Source organism: Peromyscus californicus, unplaced genomic scaffold (assembly GCF_007827085.1).
Source record: "Peromyscus californicus insignis strain IS unplaced genomic scaffold, ASM782708v3 Scaffold_1__1_contigs__length_55948999, whole genome shotgun sequence".
NCBI lineage: Eukaryota > Metazoa > Chordata > Mammalia > Rodentia > Cricetidae > Peromyscus > Peromyscus californicus.
Window position 1 is genome coordinate 34533602 of NW_026294492.1, and position 27889 is coordinate 34561490.

At 47.9% G+C, this 27889-nt stretch overlaps 1 protein-coding gene across 1 annotated transcript; it reads right to left on the reverse strand.

Annotated features, from left to right (window-relative positions):
- Window positions 1–1343: 1343 nt before the first annotated feature.
- On the reverse strand, window positions 1344–26779 carry Abcg5 (ATP binding cassette subfamily G member 5). The gene is made up of 13 exons (XM_052746447.1): window positions 26442–26779; window positions 25718–25839; window positions 20750–20886; window positions 20561–20659; window positions 17789–17921; window positions 16243–16382; window positions 14925–15054; window positions 13977–14193; window positions 13670–13875; window positions 13007–13145; window positions 7886–8071; window positions 3446–3558; window positions 1344–2385 (listed from the first exon to the last, which is right to left on the reverse strand). Exons 1-13 carry the CDS (start codon window positions 26585–26587, stop codon window positions 2192–2194), a joined length of 1962 nt encoding a protein of 653 aa, XP_052602407.1. The 5' UTR covers window positions 26588–26779; the 3' UTR covers window positions 1344–2191.
- Between the last annotated feature and the right edge of the window lie 1110 nt (window positions 26780–27889).

Consider the following 27889-nt stretch of genomic DNA (forward strand, 5'->3'; position numbering starts at 1 on the left):
GGTATGTATTCTTGTGACCTGCATGACTCTTCATGTGCTGTGGACACGAAGACAGGTGAGGGCATGCGGGTGGTAGCCGCCATCGGGTCATTTTGATGAAACAGGAGTCTGTCTGCTGTGGTCCTGCATGTGGTCTGACATTTGAGAACAATGTTTAGAGAGTTCCTGATGCATCTCTGTGCTGTGGAGAAAGCCCTCCTTTCCCCTCCTGATGGCACAGACAGCCCAGGCCACAACAGTAATAGAAACAGTCATTCTATACGTGGATTTTCTTAGATCACTGTCCGTTTGGTGACTCGAGACACAAGCTGCCAGGGGTCAAAGGCATCATGATTCCAGGGTGCTCTCACTAACAGGTCATGGCTTGAAGGCATTCACGATGTCAGTTTTCCAGTGTTTCTGAACGAGAATGGATATAGAATAATATGGGCATAGAATAATAGGCGCTGCGTCCACTTTCCTCCTATCTTCAGTAGGTTGAAATCAGTGATTTCAAAAGAGGCTCCTCCCTGTGGGACTCTCTTTGAACTGTTTGAGTAGGTTATCGTCTCTAGGACTGTCTATAGCTGATGTGACATGTATAATCTGTAAGGATTGTGTAACTATTACACTGTAATCATCAGTGTCAAAGACCTTTCGTAAAAATCGACAGTACTCTGCTGGTACTATACCAATGCCTCAGATCCTTAAATGCAGTTCTAAGCAGTAGACTTCCACTGTGGCTTCCTTCCCACTCTAATGGGAGACATCTCAAGTGCTATAATTTATCATTCTTTACAAGCTAGGTCACAGTAACGGAACAAGTTCATGTGCTCTCTCGGAGAGCCTCGCTCCTAGTTACCATGGTGACATTGAGAGAATTAAATTTCAGACTTGTTCGTGAATTCCTTGCAGATCAATGAGAAAGATAATCAGTCACGTAGCAGAGAATTCATTTTTCATAGCCCACACCCATCGTTTCATCCCTGGAAGTATGTGGGTGTGTGTTTGCACTTATCAGCGCCCCTCATCTCTGCAACTCCAGAGCTCTTCTTAGGGGAGCTGTTGTGTCATTTATGGGCACTGCAGAGCGGCAGTTCTCCAGACTGACGGAGCTCATTCCTCAGTCACATTCTGTCCGATAACGCTGAATTTTATTTTATTTATTTATTTATTTATTTATTTATTTTTTTTTTTTTTTTTTTTTTTTGGTTTTTCGAGACAGGGTTTCTCTGTGTAGCTTTGCGCCTTTCCTGGAACTCACTTGGTAGCCCAGGCTGGCCTCGAACTCACAGAGATCCGCCTGTCTCTGCCTCCCGAGTGCTGGGATTAAAGGCGTGCACCACCACCGCCCGGCAACACTGAATTTTAAAAGGCAAACTACGCTAAAGGTGAAAAAAAGCAAACATATCCCTCAGAAGTCTCTCTGATACGTGGCATTCAATGTTCAGCATCTTCCTGAGGTTTCTTTGCTGTGTATCAGGGGTGTTCACCAACATCTGTCCAGCAGCTGCCTGATGTGATCAGGTGACCAGCCCCATCGTGTGGACAAGCACATGTACGTGTGACTTTGAGATGGCAGCGGGAGCTCCTTAGCCCCTCTGTAGAAGGCTTTCTGCGGCAAACCCAGAACTTTGTCCTGTATTGCTCTCGGTCAGTAATCACACACACTTTTGTTTTATCAAATTCTTTATCAAATGTAAACATGATTTTTAAAACAGGCTTATTTTTCTGTGTCTAGAAAAAAAGTCAAACTAATCTCCCATAGGTTTATGAATTATTATTATTATTATTATTATTATTATTATTATTATTATTATTATTATTATTTACATCCTCGGACCAGTTCAGTCACACTTTCCAAGTACCACGTCTCCCCACAAGCTGGACCAGCAAAGGACCGTGAGCAGTTTCCATAGCACTTGGAGGCCTGGGTGGGTGCAAGGGTCACAAGTGGAATCGTGATGTTTAGAAGACAACACTCGCCAGGCGGTGGTGGCGCACGCCTTTAATCCCAGCACTCAGGAGGCAGAGGCAGGTGGATCTCTGTGAGTTCGAGGCCAGCCTGGTCTACAGAGTGAGATCCAGAAAAGTCGCAAAGCTACACAGAGAAACCCTGTCTCGAAAAAACCAAAAAAAAAAAGACGACACTCCTCTGTTGTCCATGGCAGGTACACCTGCCCATTGAACTCTTTCCTGGCTGGTATTGTAACTATCTGCTAATAAGGTAGTCCCGGACTTTAAAAACCAGTATCCCTAGGGTGACAAGCACTGGGATGAATGCGTATAAGATCAGAAAGTCTGCCGTGAATCTGGATGTGGCCCCTGGGCAGGTTTTCTCGATGAACTGGATTCCCTTGGTCATGGAACACATTGGGTTATATGGCCTAGAGGTATTGGAGCTACCTGCCAAGGGAAAGAGTGACAGTGTCAGCTCTGATGCATTTCAGGTTATTTAATCACAACTATTTCCCTGATGTTCAGAAAGCAAGCGTTCAGCACACTAGGTAGCCTTCTTAAATGAAAGCCACGTGACATTCTGGAGAACCTGGAACTAACAGTGAGATGGAGCAAGAGTGAGTCTGGGGGTCCTGGCTTGGTTTGAAGATGGAAAAGTATTTAATTGTATTTTGAGAATAGATACATTCCCCTATTCCTGGTTGTCGCCTGCCATCAAATACCCTAAAAGTTACTGATATTGTCATCTGAAAATATTTAGCCACTACTCTCCGCATACACTGGGATTTCCAGTGGCTGTGGGCCCTTGGGTTCCCACTGCCCTGGCTTGGAGGTTGACCTTTGTCTTAAAAATAAATGGGTTTACCCATCTGTATTCTATACACATTTGGGGAAACAAGAGGCCACATTTGTTCAGTCATCTAGGAACTATCTAGAATATACTAGCAATTACATAGGCCTGTCACTTGTAAGAATATCAAGTGTCCTCAAGCTGTCGACTATTTACAGGAGACTGACTTGACCAGTGAATATTTTCCATTAAAAAAATCAGAGAAAATGGTGGGCTTTATTCAAATCAAGGCTTGAAAATTTTATTATGAAAATACAACATTTCTAAGAGTTTAGGGAGATGGCCTATTCACTAAAGTGACTGCCACAGAAACAAGAAGACCTGAGTTCGAGTCGCCCACATAAAAGACGGGGCACGGTGACACACACTTATAACCCCAGCACTGGAGAGGCTTGCGTCCCTGATGCTTCCTCAAGCCAGCCTAGCTAATCAGAGAGCCCAAGTCCCAGTGAAAGACTCAGTTTCGAACAACAATGTGGGCAGCTTCAAAGGATAAAACCCAAGAAAATCCAAGGTCATCTCCTCTCTCTCTCTCTCTCTCTCTCTCTCTCTCTCTCTCTCTCTCTCTCATACCATTTCACCCAAAAATACATTTCCCTAAGAAACTGCTTGCTTAGAACAACATGTAAAAATAATATTGTAAAATGGAATACTTACCACAAGTGAAATTCAGCCCATAGAACTCATTGACTACAAGAATCTCACAGCAGTATTTTTGGAATGTAAAATAACTCAAGATTTTAAAAGGAATAGGCATTTCTTCTATGTTTCTTAAGAAAAAGAAAAAAAAGAAAGAAAAGTTAATAGGTTCTAGTAAATAGTCTTATTACATGAAAAAAAACACTATGTTTTCTATCTAAATATAATCTTCCATCTCTATTATAAAATGATGCTTACTATGAAGTCTTCAATTAACACTGAAGATGGTAAGTCTTCAATTAACACTGTGCAGAAACAGCTGTTGACATTTTGGTGATATGGTAGAAAATGTGTGTGTTTATGAAACCCCCACTGTGTAGAACCAGGTTCCTCACACTCTTGACCTTTATTCTCCCAAATAGGTCTCAGCCATCCCTGCATGTGAGTAAATATGGCACTTTGTCATTTCTAACTTCTACCTGGCAGCCCATTTCAGTAGAAACTTAAGAGAATCTCATGACCATTGGCTGGTGCTCTCTCTCTCTCTCTCTCTCTCTCTCTCTCTCTCTCTCTCTCTCTCTCTCTCTCCCTCTCTCCCTCTCTCCCTCTCTCCCTCCCTCTCCCTCCCTCCCTCCCTCCCTCCCTCCCTCCCTCCCTCCCTCCCTCAACATTACTTATATAAACATGCAAGAAATCATACACGTAGTACATACTATATTATGTGACAATTGTGACGTCTGACTAAGCAGAGAGACGAAGGTCCTCAGGGTGACGTGAGGACCAGGCTAGCATATGAGGAGGAAAGTTGGAGGCTGCAAGCAGAAGTTCTTCCTCGGGTTTTGGTTTTGAGGTTTTTTGTTGTTTTGGGTTTGGGTTTGAGGGGTTGTTTGTTTTGTTTGGTGTTTGGGGGATTTTGTTGTTGTTTCTCCCTTTTGTCCCTTTCTTTATTCTTGAGAAAAACGTGCTCCTCTCTGGTCTATCTCAGGAGAAACTTCCTGCCAATATTGATTGCCTCTCAGAGCACGATATGGTTTCTATCAGTAAAAACATATTATGGGACCAGAGAGAGACGGCTCAATGGTTTAGAGCACGTGTTGCTCTTGCAGAGGACCTGGGTTCAATTCCACACCCACATGGTGGCTCACAGCCATCTGTAACGCCAGTTCCAGAGGATCTGACACCCTCTTCTGGCCCCCACAGGTACACAGACATACATATAAGCAAAACATTCATACACATAAAATAAATATAACTTCTCTTTATAAGATTCTAATTATAGCTTCTTTGGGGATTTTTTTAAAGTATCCTATCCCTAAAGAACTCATACCATAGTTAGGGACATAGAATATGTATCCTCGATTCCACAAAAATACACGGAAGTGAACTGTTGGTGCCAAGAGTGTGTAAACAACCAATACCACACGTCCATGATACCTTTACAATTAATATTTATTGTCTCACCTATTCCCAGGTGGCCCCTGAGCCCCATGACTTTAGTTCCTGAAAGTGTTCCAAGATCAGAGACTGTGGACTGGAGAGGGTAGGTAGGGACATGGGAAAAACTCATAGAGGAGAAAGGCCACTTTCGGAGGCAGAAATGGCCTAAGCACAGGCCAGCTGGCCCTGCTGCTGGGGCTGAATACTTCTCCAAGCTAGAACAGAGGGTGGCAAGTGAGAGCAGAGGGAGATGAGCTTGGAATGACATGGCCAACAGTAGTTTCAGGGTCGTGAAATGAGTTGACATTGGGCAACCATGGAAACGATCAAGTTGAAATATCTTTTTAAGGAAATTAATGTAGCACCAACAAGTAGAATGGACCAGAATAAGGGGAGACCAGTAAAACAGGGAGACCAGTAAAACAGGGAGAGCAGGCCACGATAAAAGTTCAAATATGAGGTGGCAAAGACCTGAACAAGGTGGTGGCCACAGGGGGATGGCTGCCCAGCCGCGTGCTGGAGCTTTGAGGTCAGAAGCGTGTGCCCTCATCTCGCCCTGTGCACCAGGCTAAACACAAGACATGTACTCCACCTGCACTTACATTTGTTATCAGAAAGGACACCAACACAGCCAGTGCCTGAGTCCTGTGTGGCAGCCCAAGGAAGGTCATCCATTTATCTAACAAATGCAACAAATGATCTTTGCAAACTTGCTTGGCTCTAGGTCATGGGCTGGCCACCGAGAAAGACTGGTGATAAATGGGGCGTGTTGCCGCTCTCAACTGGCAGTCTCAAATATAGAGAAAGGATGCAATGCAAGATGGCCCTTAATGGGCCTTGTGTGGGTGTGGGTGTGCGTGGGGGGAGGGTGCTTCAGAGAGAGCATCTTCAGCCCTGGGGCCAGAAGGCAGGCTCTGTACAGGTGACAGGGGGACAGAGTGGAAGGCACAAAGGAAGAACAAGATCCTGCCACAGAAATATTGGACCGCTTTCAAGAGGGAGGAACTGTTTATTGACACATGTTGCTGTGTGGAGGTTTGGCCAAGAACACGAGAGTGTTTGCCAATGATGGCCATGGCATCCCTTTTAAGAATGATCACCCCCTTTCCCCCAAACCCAAGTGTGTGAAATCATGCCAGACTGGCTGGCGTTCTAAAGATCCGAATATATGAAAGAGGAGACATTGCCCACCCTGAGGTCTACCTCGTTGGCCTGATTCTGAACCTTTGGGCTGACTTGCACAGTTTTCAGAGATGTTACCAACCACTTCATCAGCAGAGACACATAGAGTGTAATAGAAAGGTTGTCCTTTATGGATGGAAATGTGGTAGCTCGCCTTAATATAGTCTAGTATGGTCAGCTCATAGCATGCCCTCAGGCTGTACACCTGTCTCATGGACACCCCTAGCCTGAACAGGTAGCTCCTTATCTCAAGATTTCATAAATGAGGAAACCTGTTTTGACAGAAAAAAAAGTGACTTGTTCACTGTCAGACGGCAGCTACGCAGTAGAAGAAGCTTCTGGTCCAGGGTCAGCCGTCTCCAGGAAGCATATGCACTGTGAGCATCCTCCTAGGGGTGGTCCTCGAACAGCCAAGTCCAAGCTTAACTTTCTTACTTGAAAACAAATTACTCCAACTCTCACACAAATGGAATCACATTTAAATAGTGCTCACTTTTTCATCGTTTCTTCCTTGATTTTGTTGTATGTGGGGGCTGTGTGCATGTGTGCACATGTATGTGCATGCTCATGTGTGTGCCCCTGAGCACACATCGGGAGGCCATAGGAGGATGCCATGTGTTTGTCTCTGCCTCTCCCCATTTTGTTCCTGTAAGACAGAGTCTCCCACTGAACCTGAAGGCTGTGGTTTGGGGGGTAGGCTGGTTCCAGCAATCCTCCTGTCTCTGCATACCATACCCTGTGTGCTGGGGCTCTGGGCCATGCCTGGCTTTTATGTGGGTGTGTGGAACCCAAACTGAGGTCTTCAGGCTTGCAGAGTATGCCTTTTCCCACGGAGCCACCTCACACAGCCATCACATTGCCTTAGGGTTGTAATTTACTTACTGGGTCCCACATGTAATGTTGCCTGGAGAGATTTCACTCTTTATATTTTTGACCCTTTTTGCTACTAATTTTAAAAAGTATGTGTGTTGCATGAGTGTATGTTCTTGGTTCCAAAATGATATATAAAAAAAAATTATAAAATAAAATGTGATGAGGAATTAAATATCACCCAGAGATACTGTTAGTATTTGGCACACGTCCACTAATTTTTTTTAATAGTACTTTATACTGTTGGCTCTTTCCTTATCTAACTGATTTTAATTCCGGAGTACTGTACTTGTCCCCTGTGACTAAATCTTTGCATGCTAGTGGGAGGGTGGGATGAACAGGGCAAGCCCCATTCCCCTTTACCAGAGTAGGGGGTTCTAAAGAGATGACTTAGCAGTTAGGAACACCGGCTGCTCTTGCAGAGGACCTGGACTCAGTTCCCACCGCCCACATGGTGGCTCACAACCATCTGTAACTCCAGTTTCAGGGGATCCTATGCCCTCTTCTGGCCTCTGTAGGCCCCAACACATACACGGTGCACATACATACATTCAGACCCTCACACATACGCATAATATAAAAATAAATATGTTTTAAAATGAGGCTTGAGAGCTGGAATGAAGGCTCACTTGTACCAGTTAGGAGCTCACGTGCACACTGGCTGTAAATTGGGCTGTGAGTTTTCTTAGAGAATCTAGGTTGGTTCCTTCTCTTGTTTTCCTAGCTTGCTACATGTGAGTCACATCCACAATGTGCTTACCTTGTTGTGTCCTGATGTCCAATAAAAAGACATCGTGCTAACAGACAGTGAACAGTTCAAGGTCTGAGGCAATCATGGTCGGAGAGCAATAGAAACAACCCAGACCAGCGCCACTCGGCTCCCTGGGTTTGGTTTATGGCAGGCATTATTCGGTGATCCTTGACCACGAATCATGCCAGACTACATCTTTTTTAACCATTTCCTCTTACCTGATAAATCCAGATCCAACGAGCAGTCCAGAAATGCTCAGCAGAGCGACTATACTGTTGACGATGTTGGGGTTTTGGACCATCCCGAGCAACACCAGAGTGAGAAATTCTCCAATTAAGTGGGGGGCCAAGAGAGCAGCAGAGAAGTACCCGAATCTGGCAGCCTCAGGATACAAGCCCAGAGTCCTAGAAAAACACAAGACTTCAGGTTTCCCTCCAAGCACTGTCATTTAAGAAAAACACGATGCTTGCCTCCTGTGAAAAACTCCGTGCTGGCTAGTGGGAGGGCGGAATTAGCAGGGCGAGCCACAGTCCCCTTTGTCCAACCCTCCTCGGGACAAAGCTGACATTTGAGCCCACTTATTACCATCGACTTCAACTCAGTGTGAATTGCCTGTTATAACGTCTTTAGCTCTCATGGCAAAATATTAAATTGCTTCGACAACAGTCACACGGGCTGGCAGATGTAGGGCTGCTAAACTCTCCGGGTCTCTTCATAAATAACTGTGTTCTTCCCGTCATTCCGAACCTAATGCTGAGGGCTCCCCCACCGTGCTGCCCAGAACCTCATCCCTGTCCTTAGGATTATTGCCAGCACGAAATGGCTCACTAATTTGTCCCTATGCATTGCCTTCCCACTCCTTCCCCCCAGTGTCTTTTAGTCTAAGAGCCTTGATTTCACCTTCATGGTCTTGTAACAAGCTCACCTGTATCTGCATTTTCCTTGTATATGTCTGTCAGCAAATTGTTCTTGCCAGTGATCGCGTGTCTTAAACTCTCATTAGACTCGGGGGTCCATCGGTCCATTTGTTGAGCAAGGAAAAGAAACCCCCACGTTTCAGCTACGCCCTCCCAGCCAGTCCTGAAGGCTGTCCTTTCCTCTTGCCCAAATCACCATGTGTTTTAATTATGTTAATTTTCTTCTCAACCCATAGCCTTGGGGCTTTGAAAACAGTCAGTCGCCTTTGGCAATTTTATAGTATGAGGATAAGGATCATCTTTTCCACTCTAATCTTTTCCCCCAGTCTTTTAACTATCTTGATAAGCCATCCACAGAAATGTCTCCTAGTCAGCTGCTCTCCCTCCTAACTTCAGTCATTTGCTGTGTCTTACATCGGGAGTTCTCAGAATCTTCCAATTCTAAAAATTCAGACTGTAGTTTTGAAGTATGGCCTGCTGCCCCATGTCCCCAGCCCTCTCTAACTCAGATCCTGGCCCATTTCTGCACCATCTCCTTCCAGGAGCCCTGCTCACTTCAGGGACCAGAAGTGAACACAGCATATTGCTGTACCAATTGGACCCACTTTGCTTCTTTGCCGCTGTGACGTAGCTGGCTGTGGGATCTGTAACTGTAATTCCTGTTTGATAACTGTTCTATTATATGTAACTTTTACTATGTTAAAATTAAAACCTTCCTTTTTGATTAGATAGAAAAGGGGAAGTGCTGAGGGATGTCTTTCTGTATGATGTGAATATGTGTTGCTCCCATTGGCTATAAATAACGCTGTTTTGGCCTATGGCAAGGCAGCTTAGAGGCAGGCAGGAAATCCAAGACAGAGAGAGGAGAAGAAAGTCAGAGACGGGAGATGCCAGCCTACCGCCCAAGGAGCAACATGCCAGCAGACTGGTAAGCCACGGAACACATGGCAAAACTTAGGTTAATAGAAATGGGTTAATTTAAGATATAAGAGCTAGCTAGCAAGAGGCCTGCCATAGACTATACATACAGTTTGCAAATAATATAAGCCTCTGTATGTTTACTTGGGTCCCAGCGGCTTCAGGACTGAGGGCCAGGCGGGACCGGAGAAAACTTCTGCCTACAGGGATCCCATAAGGTTTTCTCATTACATCTTGGGGTCCAGTCTCCTCTCATCAGGGTCTCATCATGGCTGTCATAAACCTCGACTTTAAGTTACTTCCTCTCCCACTCTTCCCCAATTTTATTTTCTTCTCCATTCTCAGGAAGAGAACTCACCTCCCATTCTATGAATCTGTGTGTGTGTGTGTGTGTGTGTGTGTGTGTGTGTGTGTGTGTGTGTGTGTGTGTGTGTCTAGTTTCTCTCCATCCTCGCCCAGTGTGACTGGGTCTGCTTGCATCCATGATGCGTTGTTGTTCTAATACCCCCATATGTGCAGCTCAGCTGAACTACTTTGGTTGTATTCTCATCTACTCACAACCTGATTCCTTGCTTGCATGCTCATTTTGCAATGCTGGAGAACTCTAGGAAAGGAGGCTCGAGGAAAGCCTTCTATCACAGAGCTACATCCCAAGTCCTCGAATAGTTGTTGATGGTTTTCCTTACCACAAACTAAGACAACCATTCTTTAAGCCCAACAGTCATGGGATGAGACATGCTGATTTCTTTTCCTTGCTCTCCAAATGGACTATCGGGCCCCCAACGCCTCCCTGACTGGACCCCAAGGCTTTCATTCTCAACTTGTGCTCCTCTCCCCAACCCTTCATCACGTGACCACAGCACATGGAACTCTTCCATTGCAAAGACCCTCTATGAGTTTGCTTCTGAACCTGTGCCCTTGTTTCCTGGTGGTCCCTGCTCCTTCCTCTCATTAAACCATGGCTTATTCAGTTTTTCTACAGACACCTCCAAACTTTCTCTCCCCCAGACTCTCTTCCCGCCCTTGAACACAGAAGATTTTGAGTGCCATTGAGTGTAAGACAGAGAGTGAACAAGGTTCAGCAGGTGGACCCACTTGAATGGAGAGCAGCTGACCAGGAGACATTTCTGTTAAAGACTGAAGGAAAGGATTGGCGTGGGAACGAGCAGTTCATGCATCCTCTGTAAGCCACTAAGATCATGGATGTGAGCTAGGTAGCCCCCACATGTACCTCAGTTTCCTCCTCCATAAACAAGAACGTTTCCTCGTCACCCTCACAAAGCAGTCACAAGGATTCCATAAATGAATACATGCAGAGCTGGTGAGTGCTGAGTGTGAGCTGCCACACTGATTGTGAGCTGCTGTGCTGTGTGTGAGCTGCCACACTGATTGTGAGCTGCTGTGTTGTGTGTGAGAGCTGCCATGTTGAGTGTGAGCTGCTTTGGGCATCCTCAGTACAGTGCTTCTGCCTCTGTATGAAGCTAATCATATACTTCCTTGAATTAAAGTTGCCCCATATTCATTCCTATGCACAATCCCTCATCTGAAATGCATTAGGCAGATGTATTTTTTGAATGTGGAAACTTAAGAGTTTTGGAAAGGCAGGCCATATTGCAGTGGGGTCTGGGGTCCTCAAACATGTTAATATTTCTGCTAAGCAGATTCTTTGTGCGGGATTAGTATAGAGACCTGATGTTGGTTCCAGTCATACTCCGCCATTGAATGAGTTCAAGCGGGGCATGCTGGGAAAGAGCTGTCACAGCCCTCTAGAATGTCTGAGGTGTCTAGATTTCAGAATCTCAGCTCCAGAACAAGACCCTTGAGATTACTGTTCAGCGACTCTCCTGTAGCACCCAGTCTGTGCCTGACACAGTGGCCATTGCTGCTCTTTCTGTAACTCGATGGAAGCATTTTCTATGTGACTAACAGCTTTACACCACTAGAAATGACTCTCCATTTTTATGTCTGATGTGCATGCCTGGGCTCCATCTGGTTTAAAACCACACCAGTGTCTAAATTAATTTTTGGTTTTTTGTTTTTTGGTTTTTTCGAGACAGGGTTTCTCTGTGTAGCTTTGCGCCTTTCCTGGTACTCGCTTTGGAGACCAGGCTGGCCTCGAACTCACAGAGATCCGCCTGGCTCTGCCTCCCGAGTGCTGGGATTAAAGGCATGCGCCACCACCGCCTGTCCCAGTGTCTAAATTAAAATCAAAGTCTTTGGTTCATAGGGTCTTAAAGAGCTATGTGACTTAACGTGAGGATCTTGTTAAATGCAGAACCTAATTCAGTAGGGCTGAGACTGGGATTCTGCATATGAAATAAACTGGCCATCATCAGTCCGTGGCCATGTTGAGTAGAAAGAGTCTAAATAAACAAAGCCTTCAATTTGCACTCAACCTTGTTTTACTCAAAAATAATCCCATTTTAAAAATTTGCTCCCAGGACATGAAGGGAAGACATTTTGCTCTGAATCCATTGTCCTGAGTGAGATAGGCCTGTGGCTTGTAGCACCAGTCAGATTACCCCACATTGTTTCCAAGCTCAGAGAAGAGGGGGTGCCATCGGGGCTAGCAAGAAAGGCTATGTGGTTCCTGTCATGGTCCTCTGTTGGAAGTCCACCCTCATGCTGACGGAAGACAAGCAGCCTTACCTCTGTGAGTAAAAATGTCTCCCAAGAGACCTGCAACCCTTCATTCTGGAGCTTATACCAACATGCCCTTGGTTATTTTGCACTTACATGGCATGTAGTTTGTAAAAACAATTCATGTTGTATGTCATGGCATTGTGGTGGTGGCAATTAGGGGCATCTGCAGAGGGATCCAACCAGTGAAGAGGAACGGTGTCTCAAGAATGCAGGCTCTCTCTCGGCACAGCTGAGTGCCTTGACACTAATGGAGTCAGGACAGGCCGACTCACGTCCTCCATGTCTTCCTGTGGCAGAGCCACATGGAGAAGAGACATGGCAGAGACAGGTGGGGACCATCTGCCTACTCGTGACAACAAAGCGAGTGTCTTAACCCTGCACATTTTGAGTTCTTTCTGAAGTTCTAAGAAATGAAAAGGCCACCAGTCAAAACTCACAGAAGTGATGTTCCCCATCCTTCTTCCTGTGGCCACTGCTCTGCCTCCTAAGCCCCTCTCAACCCACCAAACTGCGATGTCCCGCTCCATCAGCAGAACTTCAGGGTGACAGGGCTGCGGCAGCCTCCAAAGGCCACCTGGGTCCTGCACCTGGGTCCCAGCTCCTTGTGAACGCTCTTCTCTAGCCCAGACCCTCAGAGCACGAGGCATGCTGTTCCCTGGCATGGTCCTGCTGGCCTGCTCTTGGGTCCCATGCAGCCCTCCGTGGGGTTATTTGTAATAAAATACCTGCCCTGAAAGGCAGGTCACTGCACCAGACCCGGAATGGAGTGGTTTGCCCTCTCGCTGTCTTTCCATGTGTCCCATCCGCCCTCCACGGGGAGCCTGGCCCAGGTGAACTCGGTGCCCCTGAACCCCACCTTACCAGTAACACACGCTGCTGAAAAGCACCGTGGCGACGATGCTGAAGGGGAGCGCATGCAGTACGTAGGCCAGCAGCATCTGCCACTTCTGGTACAGACCGTCCTGACTTTCCCGGTCACTGACAGCTCTCAGCATGGGAACTGGCATGGAAGGCATGTTCCAGAAACAGTTAGTCCCCACACCACGGAGGGAGGAAAGGCTACCCAAGCTGAGCTTGGGGTCTATCGGGGCTGGATCAAGAAGGCAGCCAGGCAGGCTCCACAATCATGGAACAATACATCCTCCCGCCTCAAAATTCTACACACTACCTGGGGACAGTGTGGTAGCAAAGACGCCACACTTTACTTGCTTCTCTGTAAAAATAATAAAACGGCCGGGCGGTGGTGGCGCACGCCTTTAATCCCAGCACTCGGGAGGCAGAGCCAGGCGGATCTCTGTGAGTTCGAGGCCAGCCTGGGCTACCAAGTGAGTCCCAGGAAAGGCGCAAAGCTACACAGAGAAACCCTGTCTCGAAAAACAAAAACAACAACAACAACAAAATAATAATAATAATAATAATAATAATAATAATAATAATAATAAAACGGTGAGCTTTTGGAAGGTAGCAGCTGGAGCAGACAGATTTGGTGGGGGAGAAACGTACCTCCCACATATAGGCACTTACACAGATTCACAGCGTTGAGCATGCCGGTGTATGGGGTGGCACCCACGAGCTGATACAGCAGACCCACTCGGTCCTGGATAGCTCCCTTTAGTACGTTGTTCTGGACCCGGAGAAGGTAGAAAATGAGGAACAGACCCATGATCAGATTCTGAACGAGACGCATAATCACCGCCTGCTTGTTCCTCATTAAGTTTCTCGTCACTCTCCTGAAAACCAAACGAGCCGGCTTTAATCCCTTTTATTTCATTATTGGTAAATGTCTGTAGAGACCTAAAGTGGGCCTTGGCTGTGTTTCCAAAGCTCTTACCTCAAGAGGACACCCAGCTTACAGAACATTTCGGGAGGATCTTTCTTTTTGAAAGGAATCATGGGTAAGGTGTTTTTCAGGTGTTTCGTTCTTTCAATATTCTCCAGGATTTTGTGACAGATTGCCGATTCTTTGAATGCAGATTCGAGCATCTGGACTCGCTTGTAGGTTTCTATTTCTCGCTCTCTGCTCTGGGTATCCACTGACGTCAAGTCCACTGAAAGTTTTCCCCAAAAGATATGACTCATGTGTTCCTAAATACACACACACACACACACACACACACACACACACACACACACACACACACACTCCCACAGGCGCACACATGCACTCACGGCATGGACCAAGAAATACCTGACTCATCAGTTGCTCTGACCCTATCTATCCCAGCCGAGAACGACCATCTGCTGCATTAGAATGTCTACTGCTACCCAGAGAGGCCCTGAGAACCCCATAACAACTGCCCGGAAGAATTCAGAAACTCAGCTCTGACAGAGTCTGAGAGAGAAGCCCCATTTTATTCTCTAGTAAGTCACTGGGGCAAGTTAATTGACTGACCAAATTTACTCCTTGAAAAATAAAAGAACATCAAAACAAACAAAAAGAAAAAAAACAAAAAAACAAAACAAAAACAACAACAACAAAAACCTAGAAGAGCAGGTATCACAGAAATCAAAGATAAATAAGATTTAGGGCTGGCGAGAGGGCTCAACATGTGACGGTGATTGCCACCAAGCCTAATGACCTGACTTTGATCCCTAGAACCCACATGGTGGAAGGAGAGAACTGACATCTTCGGGGCTGTCCTCTGATGTCCACATGTAGACCATAGCGCACTTACGCACACAGAAATACATAAATAATAAAATCCTAAAAGAGATTTTTAAATAGCCGTGATGGTGCAATTAAAAAACAAAACCCCAAAACAACCACAGAAACACTTACTGTAGAAGTCGAAGGGGTTGGAATGTTCAGGACAAGGGTAACCACACTTATTGAAGAAATCAAGCATTTCCTCTGGCGAGCCGCAGAACACCAGCTCTCCGTAAGTCAGGATGGCAATTTTGTCGAAATGCTGCTTGAACAACAGACAGTGTTAGTGAGTGCTCAGGGGATCATGTCCTTATGGGAAATGCATTTCCAAGCAGCCAGTTAGTCCTCTGTTACCTCGACCATGCATCAGTGTTTGTGTGTGGGAGGGGGTGGGGGGTCCATTGGAGACAAGGGAGGACACCCCTCTGCTTCCCTGCCTGGGTTACTTCTGTGCATTCTGTATGGCGCTGGGCCCCAGCGTCACATTTGGGCAGAGAAAACCACTGAGAATGATGTTGAGCAACCCGAGATGTTGTGTGTGTTGGTTGTGTTTGAAGTACTAGATCCTCATCTATTAATAATAATAATAATAATAATAATAATAATAATAATAATAATGGATAACTAAAAGGATACTGGGGGGATCAAATGAAGTTTCTTTTGTGGATAAAATCTGTGATTTTGTGACAAAATGGAGCTTCGGTAGCTGAGTGGGCCATGATGCCACGTTGCTGGGTCTGTGTGTGTGTGTGTGTGTGTGTGTATGTGCGTGTGCGTGTGCGTGTGTGTGCATGTGTGTATATGTGTGTGTGCGTGTATGTGCGTGTGTGTGTGTGTATGTGCGTGTGCGTGTGTGTGTGCATGTGTGTATATGTGTGTGTGCGTGTATGTGTGTGTGCGTGTGTGTGTGTGTGTGTGTCCCTCAATTGCTCTCCACCTTACGTTTGAGACAGCGACTCTCACTGAACCTGGCACTCGTGGATTACGCTGGACTGGCTAGCCGGCAAGCCCCAGAGATTTCCCTGTCTCTGCCTCCCTAGCACTGGAATCACAGGCATGTGCCTCTGTGCCCAGCTTTTATGGGCATGAGAAATCCAAACTCATACAGCAAGCACTGTATTACCAACTGAGCCATCTCCTCCAAGCTGCCACTGACAGAGTTTTACCCACTGTGTGGTACTGGCTTCATTCTGAGTCACTTCTAAGTTACACTCTTTCTCTTCTGTGTATGTGGATGCCCGGCCCCAGGACTACCTTGTGGACTAAATGATTGTGGACCGAATGATCTAGTGTATAGAAGAGGCTTGGCATGCATTAGGTACTAAGTAAATCGGGCCCCTGGCCCTTTTAATCACTGGTGTGTGCTCCTTACCCTGCCCTGCCATTCCTGGTTCGAGACACCCCACCCCTTCTCTTGAGTTGAGTAGTACCAGAAATGGCATCCCCTTACTTGGAAGAGCTCAGAGCGAGGCTGGTGGATGGTGACGATCACGATGCGGTCCCTGCGAGCCAGCTCTGCTAGGAGGATGACAATCTGATTGGCAGTCATGCAGTCCAGTCCTGTGGTTGGCTCATCGAACATCATGACCTCTGCCGGCAAAGAAGGGTCAGACGTCTGAACCACTGCCCAGCATGCTCTGTGCTTAAAACTCAGTATTCTGACCAGTCCTTCCTCGGGCTGTCGCACCCCATCCAAACTGCGTGGCGAGAAGTAGCTGCATGGAAACAGGCTTTCAGCCTGAGCCCAGGAGATAGAACCTGACCTGGGAGGGCCCAGCTCTCAGCTCTGGAGCACACCTGGAGACAGGAGAGTGACCAGATCAGGCCTCTTTGTACTCTGGACTACTTGGGCTCCATGCGGGGGACACCCACAGAGAACAGGGCTAGCAGGCAGCCTTTGGAGGAGCTAAGTAGATGAGCTAACAGTTGCCTAGCCCAACCTTGCTTGCTCTCAGGGCACTTTCCAGTACTAATGGGGTGTTTGCACAGCAGAAGAATGAAACCAAGTCTGAGATGGGGGGCGGGGCGCATGGATGGGCAGGCCTTGGTTGTGTTCTCTAGGAGTTTAACTGTAGCTTATATCTACCCAAAAGTGACAAGGACTTCTTAGCATCCTGCGACCAAGCGCCGTTAGAAGAGGCAGGCTTGTTCTACCACAGGGTACAGAAAGAGTCGAGGTACAAAATGCCCTCTCCCAGGTGCATATGCATGATGAGGTTTGTCAAGTTGGGAGAATGACCAAACCAGGTAGAAGGAGGCAGGGGACTGGCTACCCACTTTGTAGTACCTTCCTCATAGCATATGCACTGTGCCAACTCATAAACACTGCTACCAGAACTCACTGGCCTTCCCTACAGGGCATAATGGAGCGGCCCTATAAGTTAGGGTGGACAGACAGGGTGGGTCTCATGGTCATGGAGGGTTCTGGCACACAGATACACAAACGGGATACTCTTAGGAGATGGTCATTGCAGATGGTCCTTGTCAGAGTAACCTAGTAACCCCATGGGTAAGTGAAAACATGGTCTAAGTCGAAGATGCATGTGATACACCTAACCTAATGAGCACCACAGCTTGGTAACACAGCACACTGTGGGGTCAGTTGTTATCCCGCAAGGCCAACCAGGAGTGTGGCTCACTGCTGCAGCCCGAGCATCATGAGAGAAGGTGCTACCATTTCTCATTAGTCCGAGAAAAGAGCAAAATTCAAAGTCTCGTTGAGTGTGTATCTCTTTCACTTCACCGTAAGGCTGAACTGTGATAAGTTGAGGACTGTCTCCCCAAATGAGAGGCGCTCATCAGGAAATGAACTACATAGCATTTCCCAAACCTGGGGTCTCTGGTTTGGGAAACCTCAGAGATTTCAATCCTACACGAACCGTTTCTCACTGGGGACTGTAAAGAAAGGGCCTCAAACACCTAAAAGATATGGAGGCCCTTCAAGCACATGGAAGATACCCCGAGGGCATCCGGGAGCGGGTCTGGGTCCCACTTACTAGGGTCCTGAAGGAGTTGGGCTGCGATGGAGACTCGGCGCCGCTCGCCACTGGAAATTCCCCCAAAATTGTGGTTGCCAATCATTCGGTCTGCCACGTGGCTCAGACTCAGCTCTTCCATGACCGCCTCTACCTATAAGAGACATAAATTCCAGGGCTGCCACCTGTAACGATGGCTGATATTTCAGTTTATGGGCAGGAAAGATAACACTTCCCTAGAGTGCAAAGGCCACTCTCAGACTTATCATACCCTTGGGGAGAAAAGTCCATTACAGTAAAAGCCACTTGGTTTGATGTGTAATACATAGGTCAGATTTAAATAAATGTTTAAAGTTCCAGGAGCGACAATATGTTTATTCTTGCAGCAGAAAAACATCCCAAAGGCATAATTATGATATAGATTATGTTAAGTGTTTGGGTTTTGAATTTTATTATCATAAATATTTTCTGTGCTTTAAAAAAAAATCCAATTTGGTTTGAAGTGGCCCTGTCTCTCCTTGGTAACCCTAGTAAGTCCTGGAGGTTCAAGTGACCAATCGTGGTGTGGCTTTACATCAAAAGAGTATAATCCATCTTCCAAAAGTAATTAAAAGCCCTTCCAATCTTTACTCAAATCTCTTCGAGAAACTTCAAAGGGTACGTACCATGTAAATCCACAGCTCCACTTCCATGCTTCTAATTCCCTAACCAACTCTCTTCACTCAGCTTACACCCCACGGCTCCTCGTAGACCCTCTCCCCTTAATCTCAACTTTCCACACCAATAACATTTAAAAAAACGATCCTTATTGACTTTCTAAGAAGACTGGCCTTTCTCCCTCTCCCCTTCCTCGGCTTATTGCAGCCCCCAGAGACCTTTGGAAAAATCTCTACTTCCATGTTTCCCCTTCCTTGATCCCCGAGTCTGCAGGAAGCCCGGGGGAAGCAGAGAGGATACAATAGAGCAGAGAATTTGTTCCCAGCCGCCTCTAATGAGATTGCGCCCCTTTCAAAGTGAAAAAAGAAAAAACAGAAACCAGCACATTGCTTTGAAAAATAACCACAGTACTGCGGGAGAGGGAGAATGACATTGGAGAGGAGGTCCAGAGGACAGGAGGTAGCCACCAGCGTAAATGGAGCCCTGGCCTACAGAAGATGCAAAGGGGGATAGAGGCGGAGATGTGTCAGGAAGTTAGTAAGATCCGGTCTGGAAAAAAAAAAATCTCCTCTTGGAATCAGATTGAAGGGTTCTAGAACTGAGCTCTACTTGACATGTGGGTGCTATGAATGGACCCCCGGTCCTCTGGAAGAACAGCCAGTGCTCTTAACCACTTAACCACAGAGCCATCTCTCCAGCTCCCTTCTTAAAAACACGTTATGTGGGATTTAGATTTTAAAAAATACTAAAGCAAAAGGGGATCTGCCCTTTCTTGAATAGAGACAGAAGAGGAGGGGATTTGGGAGAGGGAGGTAGGGGGTGGGGGACAGGGCCTGGGAGGATGGGGGAAGAGGCTGTGGCTGGGATGTAAAATAAATAGATTAAAAAAAAAAAAATACTAGCCGGGCGGTGGTGGCGCACGCCTTTAATCCCAGCACTCGGGAGGCAGAGCCAGGCGGATCTCTGTGAGTTCGAGGCCAGCCTGGGCTACCAAGTGAGTTCCAGGAAAGGCGCAAAGCTACACAGAGAAACCCTGTCTCGAAAAACAAAACAAAACAAAACAAAAAAAAATACTAACGCAAACAGAGAGGGTGAGCTGCAGGGGGGTCTGCGAGCTGCAGGGGGGTCTGTGAGCTGCAGGGGGGGTCTGTGAGCTGCAGGGGGTCGGGGGGGGGCTTGTTTCTTCCTCTGTCACCGGTTAGGACCACCAAGCCGTGTGAACGTGTTTTTGCACACCTATCTCTCAGGAGAATACAGGTGTCTTTTTCAGACTGCAGAGTCCTTCAGAAAGTATGAGATGGGGTTGGAAGGTGTGGATGTATCAATATCAAGACGAAGATAAAGCCCGGCCCCCGGCCAGTATCGGACAGAAGTGAGATAGATACTGTATTGCCGGAAGCCAGCCAGAGGCCAAACTAAGGAATAACCTAGAGAAACAGAACCCATGTAATAGCCTTAGGGGAAAAGACAGATGAGGGATCGCTCTGTGAGGCCTGGGTTCCTCTTGAGTTAAAAATCGCCTCCCAGAGTTGTCTAGGATTCTCAAATGAAAGCAGCCTGCTCTCTCTCCAGGGCATTGGTAACAAGCCCACTTCCCAGGAAGCTGGGTCTTTTGCAGGTGACAGCCCTACCTGTCATTATTCTCAGGAGAGTTGGGGGTAGGGGTGGGGCGTCCCAGTCCAGACAGAACTAAGCAATATTGCCAACTAAGGCTAAGGTGGGTTTGTTTACAGCTACTTCCAAACTGGGTACATTTAACAAACATCCTGGAACCTAGCAAGAATGATGACTCCATCATGTTTCTTCATGGAGGAAACTTAAGTCTACGTTTCATGAGGCTCCTTCAAGATGAGATGGCTCCATGGGTAAGGGCATTGCCACCATGCCTGTCCACCTGAGTGCCATCCCCTGAAGCCACAGGACCAAGAGCATCATACCAAACCAGATTTAGGTTGATCTGGTCACATTTCAGGTGTTCGAACAGCTCATGTAGCTGCCACTAAGGACGGCTGCGGCAGAGGTGGAGCAGAATAAGCAAAGATGAAAAGGGACGGGCCAGGAGGTGGCAGGAGGAGGGACTTCTGAGGCCCAGGGCCTTGACCCCTGGGAAGTGGCCTTCCCTTTAGTTTTACATACCTTCTTGTTGTAGAAGTCCGGAGAGCTACGACGGAGGGCCAGCATCGCCGTGTAGCGCAGCGTCTCGCGCACCGTGAGACTGCTCAGAAAGACGTCGCTCTGCAGGAAAGGGGACATCAGGGTCGTCGGAGCCCCGGGGGCGGGGGCGGGGGCGGGGGCCGGGGTGGGGCAGGCCGGGGACGCACCCACCTGCAGGACGTAGGAGAAGCAGTCTTGGAACTGGTCCCTGCGCAGCCCGCGGCCGTTCACAAACACCTCCCCTTCCAGGGTCCCTGTGCGCCGCAGCCTCCCGGAGATGGCGTCCAGCAGCGTGGTTTTCCCCGAGCCTGGGGGGGGACAAGAGAAGGCCCTGGAGGAGCCTCCGCATGAGAATGGGGACACTTCTCCAGACCCTTTATGCTTCAATGGAACCCTGACTGCACCTCTCCATGGCACCCTGGGTGAAAATCCCCGGGTCTGAACAAATCCCGTTTGTCCCCTGAGTGAAGAGGGACAAGCCACAGAGGCCAAACACCACGCAGAAATGTCTTCTGGATTTGGTGACAAGAAAGTCTTGCCCTTGGTAGGGCTGGAATCCAGGTCTGAAGATGTTCTGTATTTGCTCTTTATACAAGATGGCTCAGCCAGTAAAGGGACTTGCAGCCAAGCCCGAGGACCTGAGTTCAGTCCCAGAGGTCCACGGAGGAAGGAAAGAACGAATCACCAAAAGTTGTTCTCTGGCTTCCACATACATGCCGTGGCATGCATTTGCCCATACATGTACACACATGCACAATAAATAAATGCAGTGAAAAAACCGGGGTAAGAAAAATACAGGTTCAAAAAAAAAATAAGTCTAGTGGTGGCGGCGCACGCCTTTAATCCCAGCACTTGGGATGCAGAGGCAAGCGTTTCTCTGTGAGTTCAAGGCCAGCCTGGTCTACAGGGTGAATTCCAGGACAGGCAGGGCTACACGGAGAAAGTGTGTGTCAAAAAACCAAAGAAGAACAAGAGGAGGAGGAGGAGGAGGAGGAGGAGGAGGAGGAGGAGGAAAAATACAAGCACAGACTAGGAAAGCCAGGAAGCGCTGTTGGAAGCATTTGGCTCCTGGTACCTAAATTTCTTTTTGTGATCCCTTCGGACTGTCCAGTGCTACCTGAATGTAGATGACGTTGCCGGAGCCGTCTGACGTGTGGTGGTCTGAGACCCCATTGTAGACTCTCAGACCTAACGAATGTGACTCTGCTTTTCAACAAGTTCCCATGAGTGTTAGAGTTTGAGGGGCACTGGCTTAGAGGCCACTGGGGGAAGCAAATTGGCCTCAGCCTGCACCATGAGCCTTGGCCATAGCTAGCCAGCTGCTACCAAGAACATCCCTGCAGAGTTCTAGCCTGGTACTTGAGGCAACAGAGGAACATGTCTCCCCCTGTTTTCTTTCCCCAAGGTCACATCACACACAACTTAGCCTGGGTCCCAGATTCCCTGGAGACAGGACAGACTTTTCCTAGCCTTTCCTACCCAAGGCTGCTAAACAGACTAACAAGAACCCAGGCGGACGTTCTCAACTACCTGAGGGAACAAGGGCATTCTGCCAGGCTGGAGGAGCCCAGACAGGACCAGATACAAGGTTTTCTATTCAAGAGCCGTGTGGAAGCTGCTTTTACCAGGAGAGGTCCTAAGATAAGTTCCTATGGCATTCATCATCTGTCCTAAACCATGTCTGGCCAAACTTGGGATCAGCACACGTGTTCAGGTAGAGTGGACTAGAAAGGAAAATGATCATATCCTTTAAAAGGAGCATGCTTTCTGATGTCATCATTTTAGGGTGAATCCTGTAAATGTTGATAACATGCTGTTTATCACACTCCAGTGTTCACGAGACACACTCTGTTGCCTTTCTGCCCACGCGTATTGTGTAGTCTGTTTGCAATTGTTTTTTTTTTTCCGTGACATCAAAAGAATAGTTCGTGTGGGGAAACATCGGTTGTCAGATCCCCTACCTGTATTTACGGGTGTTAACTCAACAGCTTTGCTAATGGCAAAGCCTTATTATCACAGTCAAGGTATTTGTAAACTGTCTGAAACTAAAGGGTAGGAATAAAACCATCTTCTTGTATTAAAAGGAAAAAAATTGAATCGTGGGCTGGGGAAATGGCTCAGTGGGAGGAGAAGGGGAGGAGGAAGGAGAAGAGGAGGAAGGAGAGAAGGAGGGGAAAGAAGGAGAAGGAAGAGGAGAAGGGGGAGGAGGAGTGACCCACATGAGCCAGTGGGATTAGGTCCTGACTTCCCAGACACGATCCCTGTGCTTCCCGAGTGGTTTCTCCAACCAGAGCCTTGAAGACCTCTTGTGCGGTGCCTGGTCCCTCAGTGGCATTTGCTACTTCCGCCTGTCCTTTCTCTCCATCACTGCAGGTGTTCACACTACCAAGGCTGAGGCTTCTCAGCCTCACACGGAGATCCTCAGGGTTCTCTCCTGCCCCTCTCTTCTCTCCAGCTGTCTCTAAACAATGTGAGACGCAGCAGAGAAGGATACCACTCCAGGGATAGAGTCTTAGTCGCGCACACACAAGCCTCCAGGTGACTGAAGTGGTATTAGGAAGTGTATTGGAAGCTGACCGGGGTCAGTGTGCTCAGAAAAGAGGTTGAGGGTCAGGGAGATGAGTCAACTGGAAAACCGCACACACTTCAAGCATGAAGACTTGAGTGTAAACAGAGCCAGCATGGTGAGGCCTGCTCCTCATCCTGCCGCGTGAGGATCCCGGGGGCTCGCAGGCTTTGCCAGCCTCGATGCACCAGTAAGTAGTTCCAGGTAAAAGCGAAAGACCTTGTCTCAGAAGACAACATGGGAAGCCAGGCATGGTAGCACATAACTTTAAGCACAGCACTCCGAGGGCAGAGGCAGGCAGATCTCTGCGAGTTTGAGAGCAGCCTGGTTCACGAAGCAAGTTCCAGGCCAGCCAGGACTACATAGTGAGACCCTGTCTCAACAACACAAAAAACAAAAACAAGAATCTACCCATAAATAAAATACATACACAAGATAGAAGACGCACAAGGTTGGGTCTTCACAAACACATGCACCTGCACAGACACACGCAAAATATTTAACTAATTAGCTAATTAAAATATACAAGACTCAGGAGAGATCCCACAACCCTTCCATTATATGAATAGAGGCAGAAAATAACTACTTATGAAGAATCCAGCAGTTGTAGCTTGAATACAAAATGCCTCTTATATCCCCAGTTGGCGGTGCCTTTGGGGACGGTTCTGGAAACTTTAGAAGGTGGTGACTAGCTGGAAGAAGTAGGCCACCGGAGGTGCTCCTTGGGTAGATCTTGTCCTGGTCCTTTCCTGTCTCTTCTCTCTGCTTCACGTCCATCATGATATAAGCTGTTCTACCATAACTCTCACCGTGATGGACCAAACCCTCAGAAACCATCAATCAAAATAAATCTCTCCTCCTTTAAATTATTTCTTCCAGATGTTTCACCCACAGTGACAAACACCTAATACCACAGCCCTCACCACGTGTCAGATCTGTCAGGCCCTTGGGTGTCAGCCTCTTGCTCATACGTCACCCAGTGTATGATATTTTCTTACAGTAACCCAATTAGACTAAGACAGCCAGGGGATTCCTTTTCACTTAATCTTCTCCGTATTATTTCATTTAATCTTAATCCATTACCATACAGCTGTGCTCATGGATTCAGTCTGAGGCTGGACATCATAATCCTTTCTGTATTGCTATAGGAAAATGCCTGAGACTGGACACCTGAGGCCGGGTGAATTGTAGAAATGTGTGTGTGTGTGTGTGTGTGTGTGTGTGTGTGTGTGCGCGCGCGCGCGCGCGTGCATGCATGAGTTCCTGCGTGTTACACCCCCATGGCCTACCCACCAAGTCTCTCATCATTTCCACAATGGGGGATAAGCATGTGTCGCAGAGCTTTGGGAGACACACTCAGCTATATCCAAACAGTGCCACACCTGACTGTCACCACAGACTTAACATGGCCTATTCCTAGGAAAGAGCAAGGCGAATGGACAGTGGATTAAATGCCAACAATTTGCAAGCAGCTGCTCAGTCAGGAGGGTTTTATGAAACTAACACGTCAGAATCTTTAAATTTACATATGCAGGAGAAGCGTTTGTCATGAACCCTGAGGTGTGCCGTGCAGGTATGCCGTGCGGAGCCCCTCTTCTGGGCCAGTGTACCCCCTCCCCAGCGGCTGGAAATCTGAGGAGTTACAGCTATAGGCTTTGCAGGGACAGGAGAGGAAACCCCTCCGAGGATAATGACTTGTTAATGCCAGAACACAAAAGCAAACATAGAAGTCACGTTCAAATATTCAACTCTTCCCCGGAAAGAAGAGAAGAGCATGGGAGGACACACAGGGGACCCCAGTCTGGAATGCTCGACTCCTTAGGGGCAAGGCTCAAAACAAACAAAACAAAACAAACAACAACAAAAAAAAACCCATGGTGTACTGGTAAGACTTTATGCTAACATGAACTCTTTCTTAGTATTCTCTGGTCTCAATTGTGTGTCTGACGACCATCATAAAGAAAAAGGCCAGAGGGGTCAAGAATATGAGTTAACACCTGCTGAACACCTTCACAAGAACTTTCCAGAAGTGGAAATACCAATTGAAAATAGAATGGGATGGGGGGGCGTGGTGAGGGGGAACGTTGGAGAGATGGCTCAGAGGTTAAGAGCACTGGCTGTTCTTCCAGAGGTCCCGAGTTCAATTCCCAGCAATCACATGGTGGCTCACAACCATCTGTAATGAGATCTGGCGCCCTCTTCTGGCCTGCAAGCATACTTGCAGACAGAACACTGTATACATAATAAATAAATAAATCTTTAAAAAAAAAAGAAAAAGAAAACAGAGCTGGGCTGAGGCTTGGTGGTAGAGGGCTTACTTAGCATGCCCAAGGCTCTGGATTTTATCCCCTGCACCACCAACAATCAATCAAACAAGCAACCAAACCACTTACTTGTTGGGCTGGACTTCCCACTCTTCCCAGGGACTTTTCTCAACGCTTCACTTTGGTACCAGGTCCCATTCACAGACATGTCATTAGATTTCATTTCAGGGCCAAATGCATGGCCTTCTAGTGAAGCCAAAGCCTCACCAGAGTCCTCCTTGGAAGTGCAGAAGCCCTCCAGTTGCTTACCTGAGCTGCCTAAGATGCACATTATCTGTCCACTCTCCATGTACAAGGAGACATCTTTTAGAATTTTCCTCTCCCATCGCTGCTGGAAGGATCTGACGTTCCACCAGGGCCCGACACGGTTGCTTTAAAGTAAATCCCACAAGGGCAAGAGCAGTGTAGGGTCCTGGAAGGGGCCAGGCCCTTGCTTCCCAACCCGAACCCCAACTCTAGCCCATCCCGATATCCCAGTTGCTCCCGGACAGTTTGGAGACTTTATTTCAGCCTCTATGCCCTGCTCTCCAGTCCTCGGAGGTGTCGTGACTACTGATTGGCCACCACCCAAGGAACGTGCCTCCCAGTAGCTGCTCTGAATACTGGGTCTCTGTGGCTGGCTGCAGGATAGTAACCTGCACCGTGTTTATTCTTGAGGCGAACCCTGCATTCGTTCAGCAGGCTTCATTCCACCGTGTGCCCCCAGCACCCCCACTTTCCAAACCCTCTCCGTCTATGCAGGGCATCGGTGGACAAGCCAAAGAGTGGGGTGTGGATAACAGAACTTGGGGCAAAGCAAATGGGCAGGGGAGGAGCTACCCACTGGTACTCACTGCTCACGGGCAGCTTTGCCTCCTTCCTCTCTGGTCTGTTAAACAGGAAGCCCAAAGCCCCCAGGCCCACCCACCCACTTGGTGGGAAAAGGCGGCAGAGAGGGTGGGAAGCCCAGTTTTCTGCTGTGGGGTACCCTTACCTGACGCTGAAGGAGACATGGAGCACGCTCAGGCTGTGCCGAGCCTCGGAGCCAGTAACAGATCCCTCCTCCAGGGAGCTCTGAGAACTTCTGTTGACGTGAGGCCCTCCGGCTCCTTCTGGACTCAGAAAGGGCAATTCGCTCATGGTCAGCAGGAAACAAATGCAAGTGAGTTTTCTAGTGGCCTGTCCCTCTCCAGGGTAGCTTCAACTGAAGAGCCAGTGGGAATGTCCTGCCTGATCTTGCCCAGCCCTGGAATCCCTCGTGAGACAGCAGGACACCGACTTGGCCACCAATGTCATCATTATCTGATGTACCTTTAGCCAGAGCGTCCTTATCTCGACAGTAGGCAGAACACACAGTGTGTTTGTAGGAGGGCTTGCCAGAGAGAGGAATGCTGGGAGAAAGTCTGCCACAGAGAAGGAGGGCTCAGGTGGCCCGGCTCTAAGGAACAGAGACAGGGAGAGCACTGGCCCGGCCAGTAGCAGGGAAGGCCCACAGGAGCCACACAGAGGGGCACAGACAGCAAGGGTCATGGCTGAGAAGACCGCAGAGGAGACCCGGCTGTGGAATGGGGCCATACTTCAGGATGCCTCGGTGAGTAAGCTTAGCCACCCTGGTCCTGGGGCGGGGTGGGGTGGAACTGACCTTTCTTTCTTACCTCGGGAGTTTTAGCCCTAATTCATCACCTGGACCTCAAGGAGAGTGGAAATGGGCAGCAGGGCTCCTCAATGCTGAGGGGCTGACGGGAGCAGGTTCAGGAGCCAGGAGACCTCTGAAGTTCTTGTGGGTGACTCGGAGTGATGTAGCTTTCCAAGTGACATTCCATCACAGAAACTCCCACAGGCAGAAGAACTAGGGCTTTTCTGAAGGAGTGTTGGCCCATGTGGGTGCAGGCCAAGAATCTCGGTGGAAACAGAAAGGAGAGAACTTTTATGGGAGCCCCAGAATTTTATGCTTGCAATCTTACGAACTGGGAGAGAACAGGAATGAACAGACAGCAGCCAGGTGGCTAGGAAGCAGAGGTCCGAGGCGTCCTTCCTCGTTGGCTTGATAAACAGCCTCTGACTGGGGCTGTGGGAGGGCTTTGAAGCAGGAAGCAATATTGGAAGATACCAAGAGGCTCCCCCACCCCCAGCTTCCACATCCCGCCCACTTTTCTAGAGAGAAAAGACAAGAATGAAATGTCCACATCTGACAGAGAGGCCACAGTTCCCTGTTCTGGCCCAGGTAGAGTTGCCTGGGATTGACCAATCCAAGCACTTCTCTCTACCCAATTCCACCGCCACAGCAACAGCCAGCTCTGCTGTCTGAAATCCCCACGAGGCAGGCACCCATGAGGAAATGACTACCTCTGTCGCTTGGGACGTCCACGATCACTTCCTGAGTAGGACAGAAAGTCAGTGGTGGCTTTGGAGTCTTCAGCCCTTCAGGTTACCACCATAGTT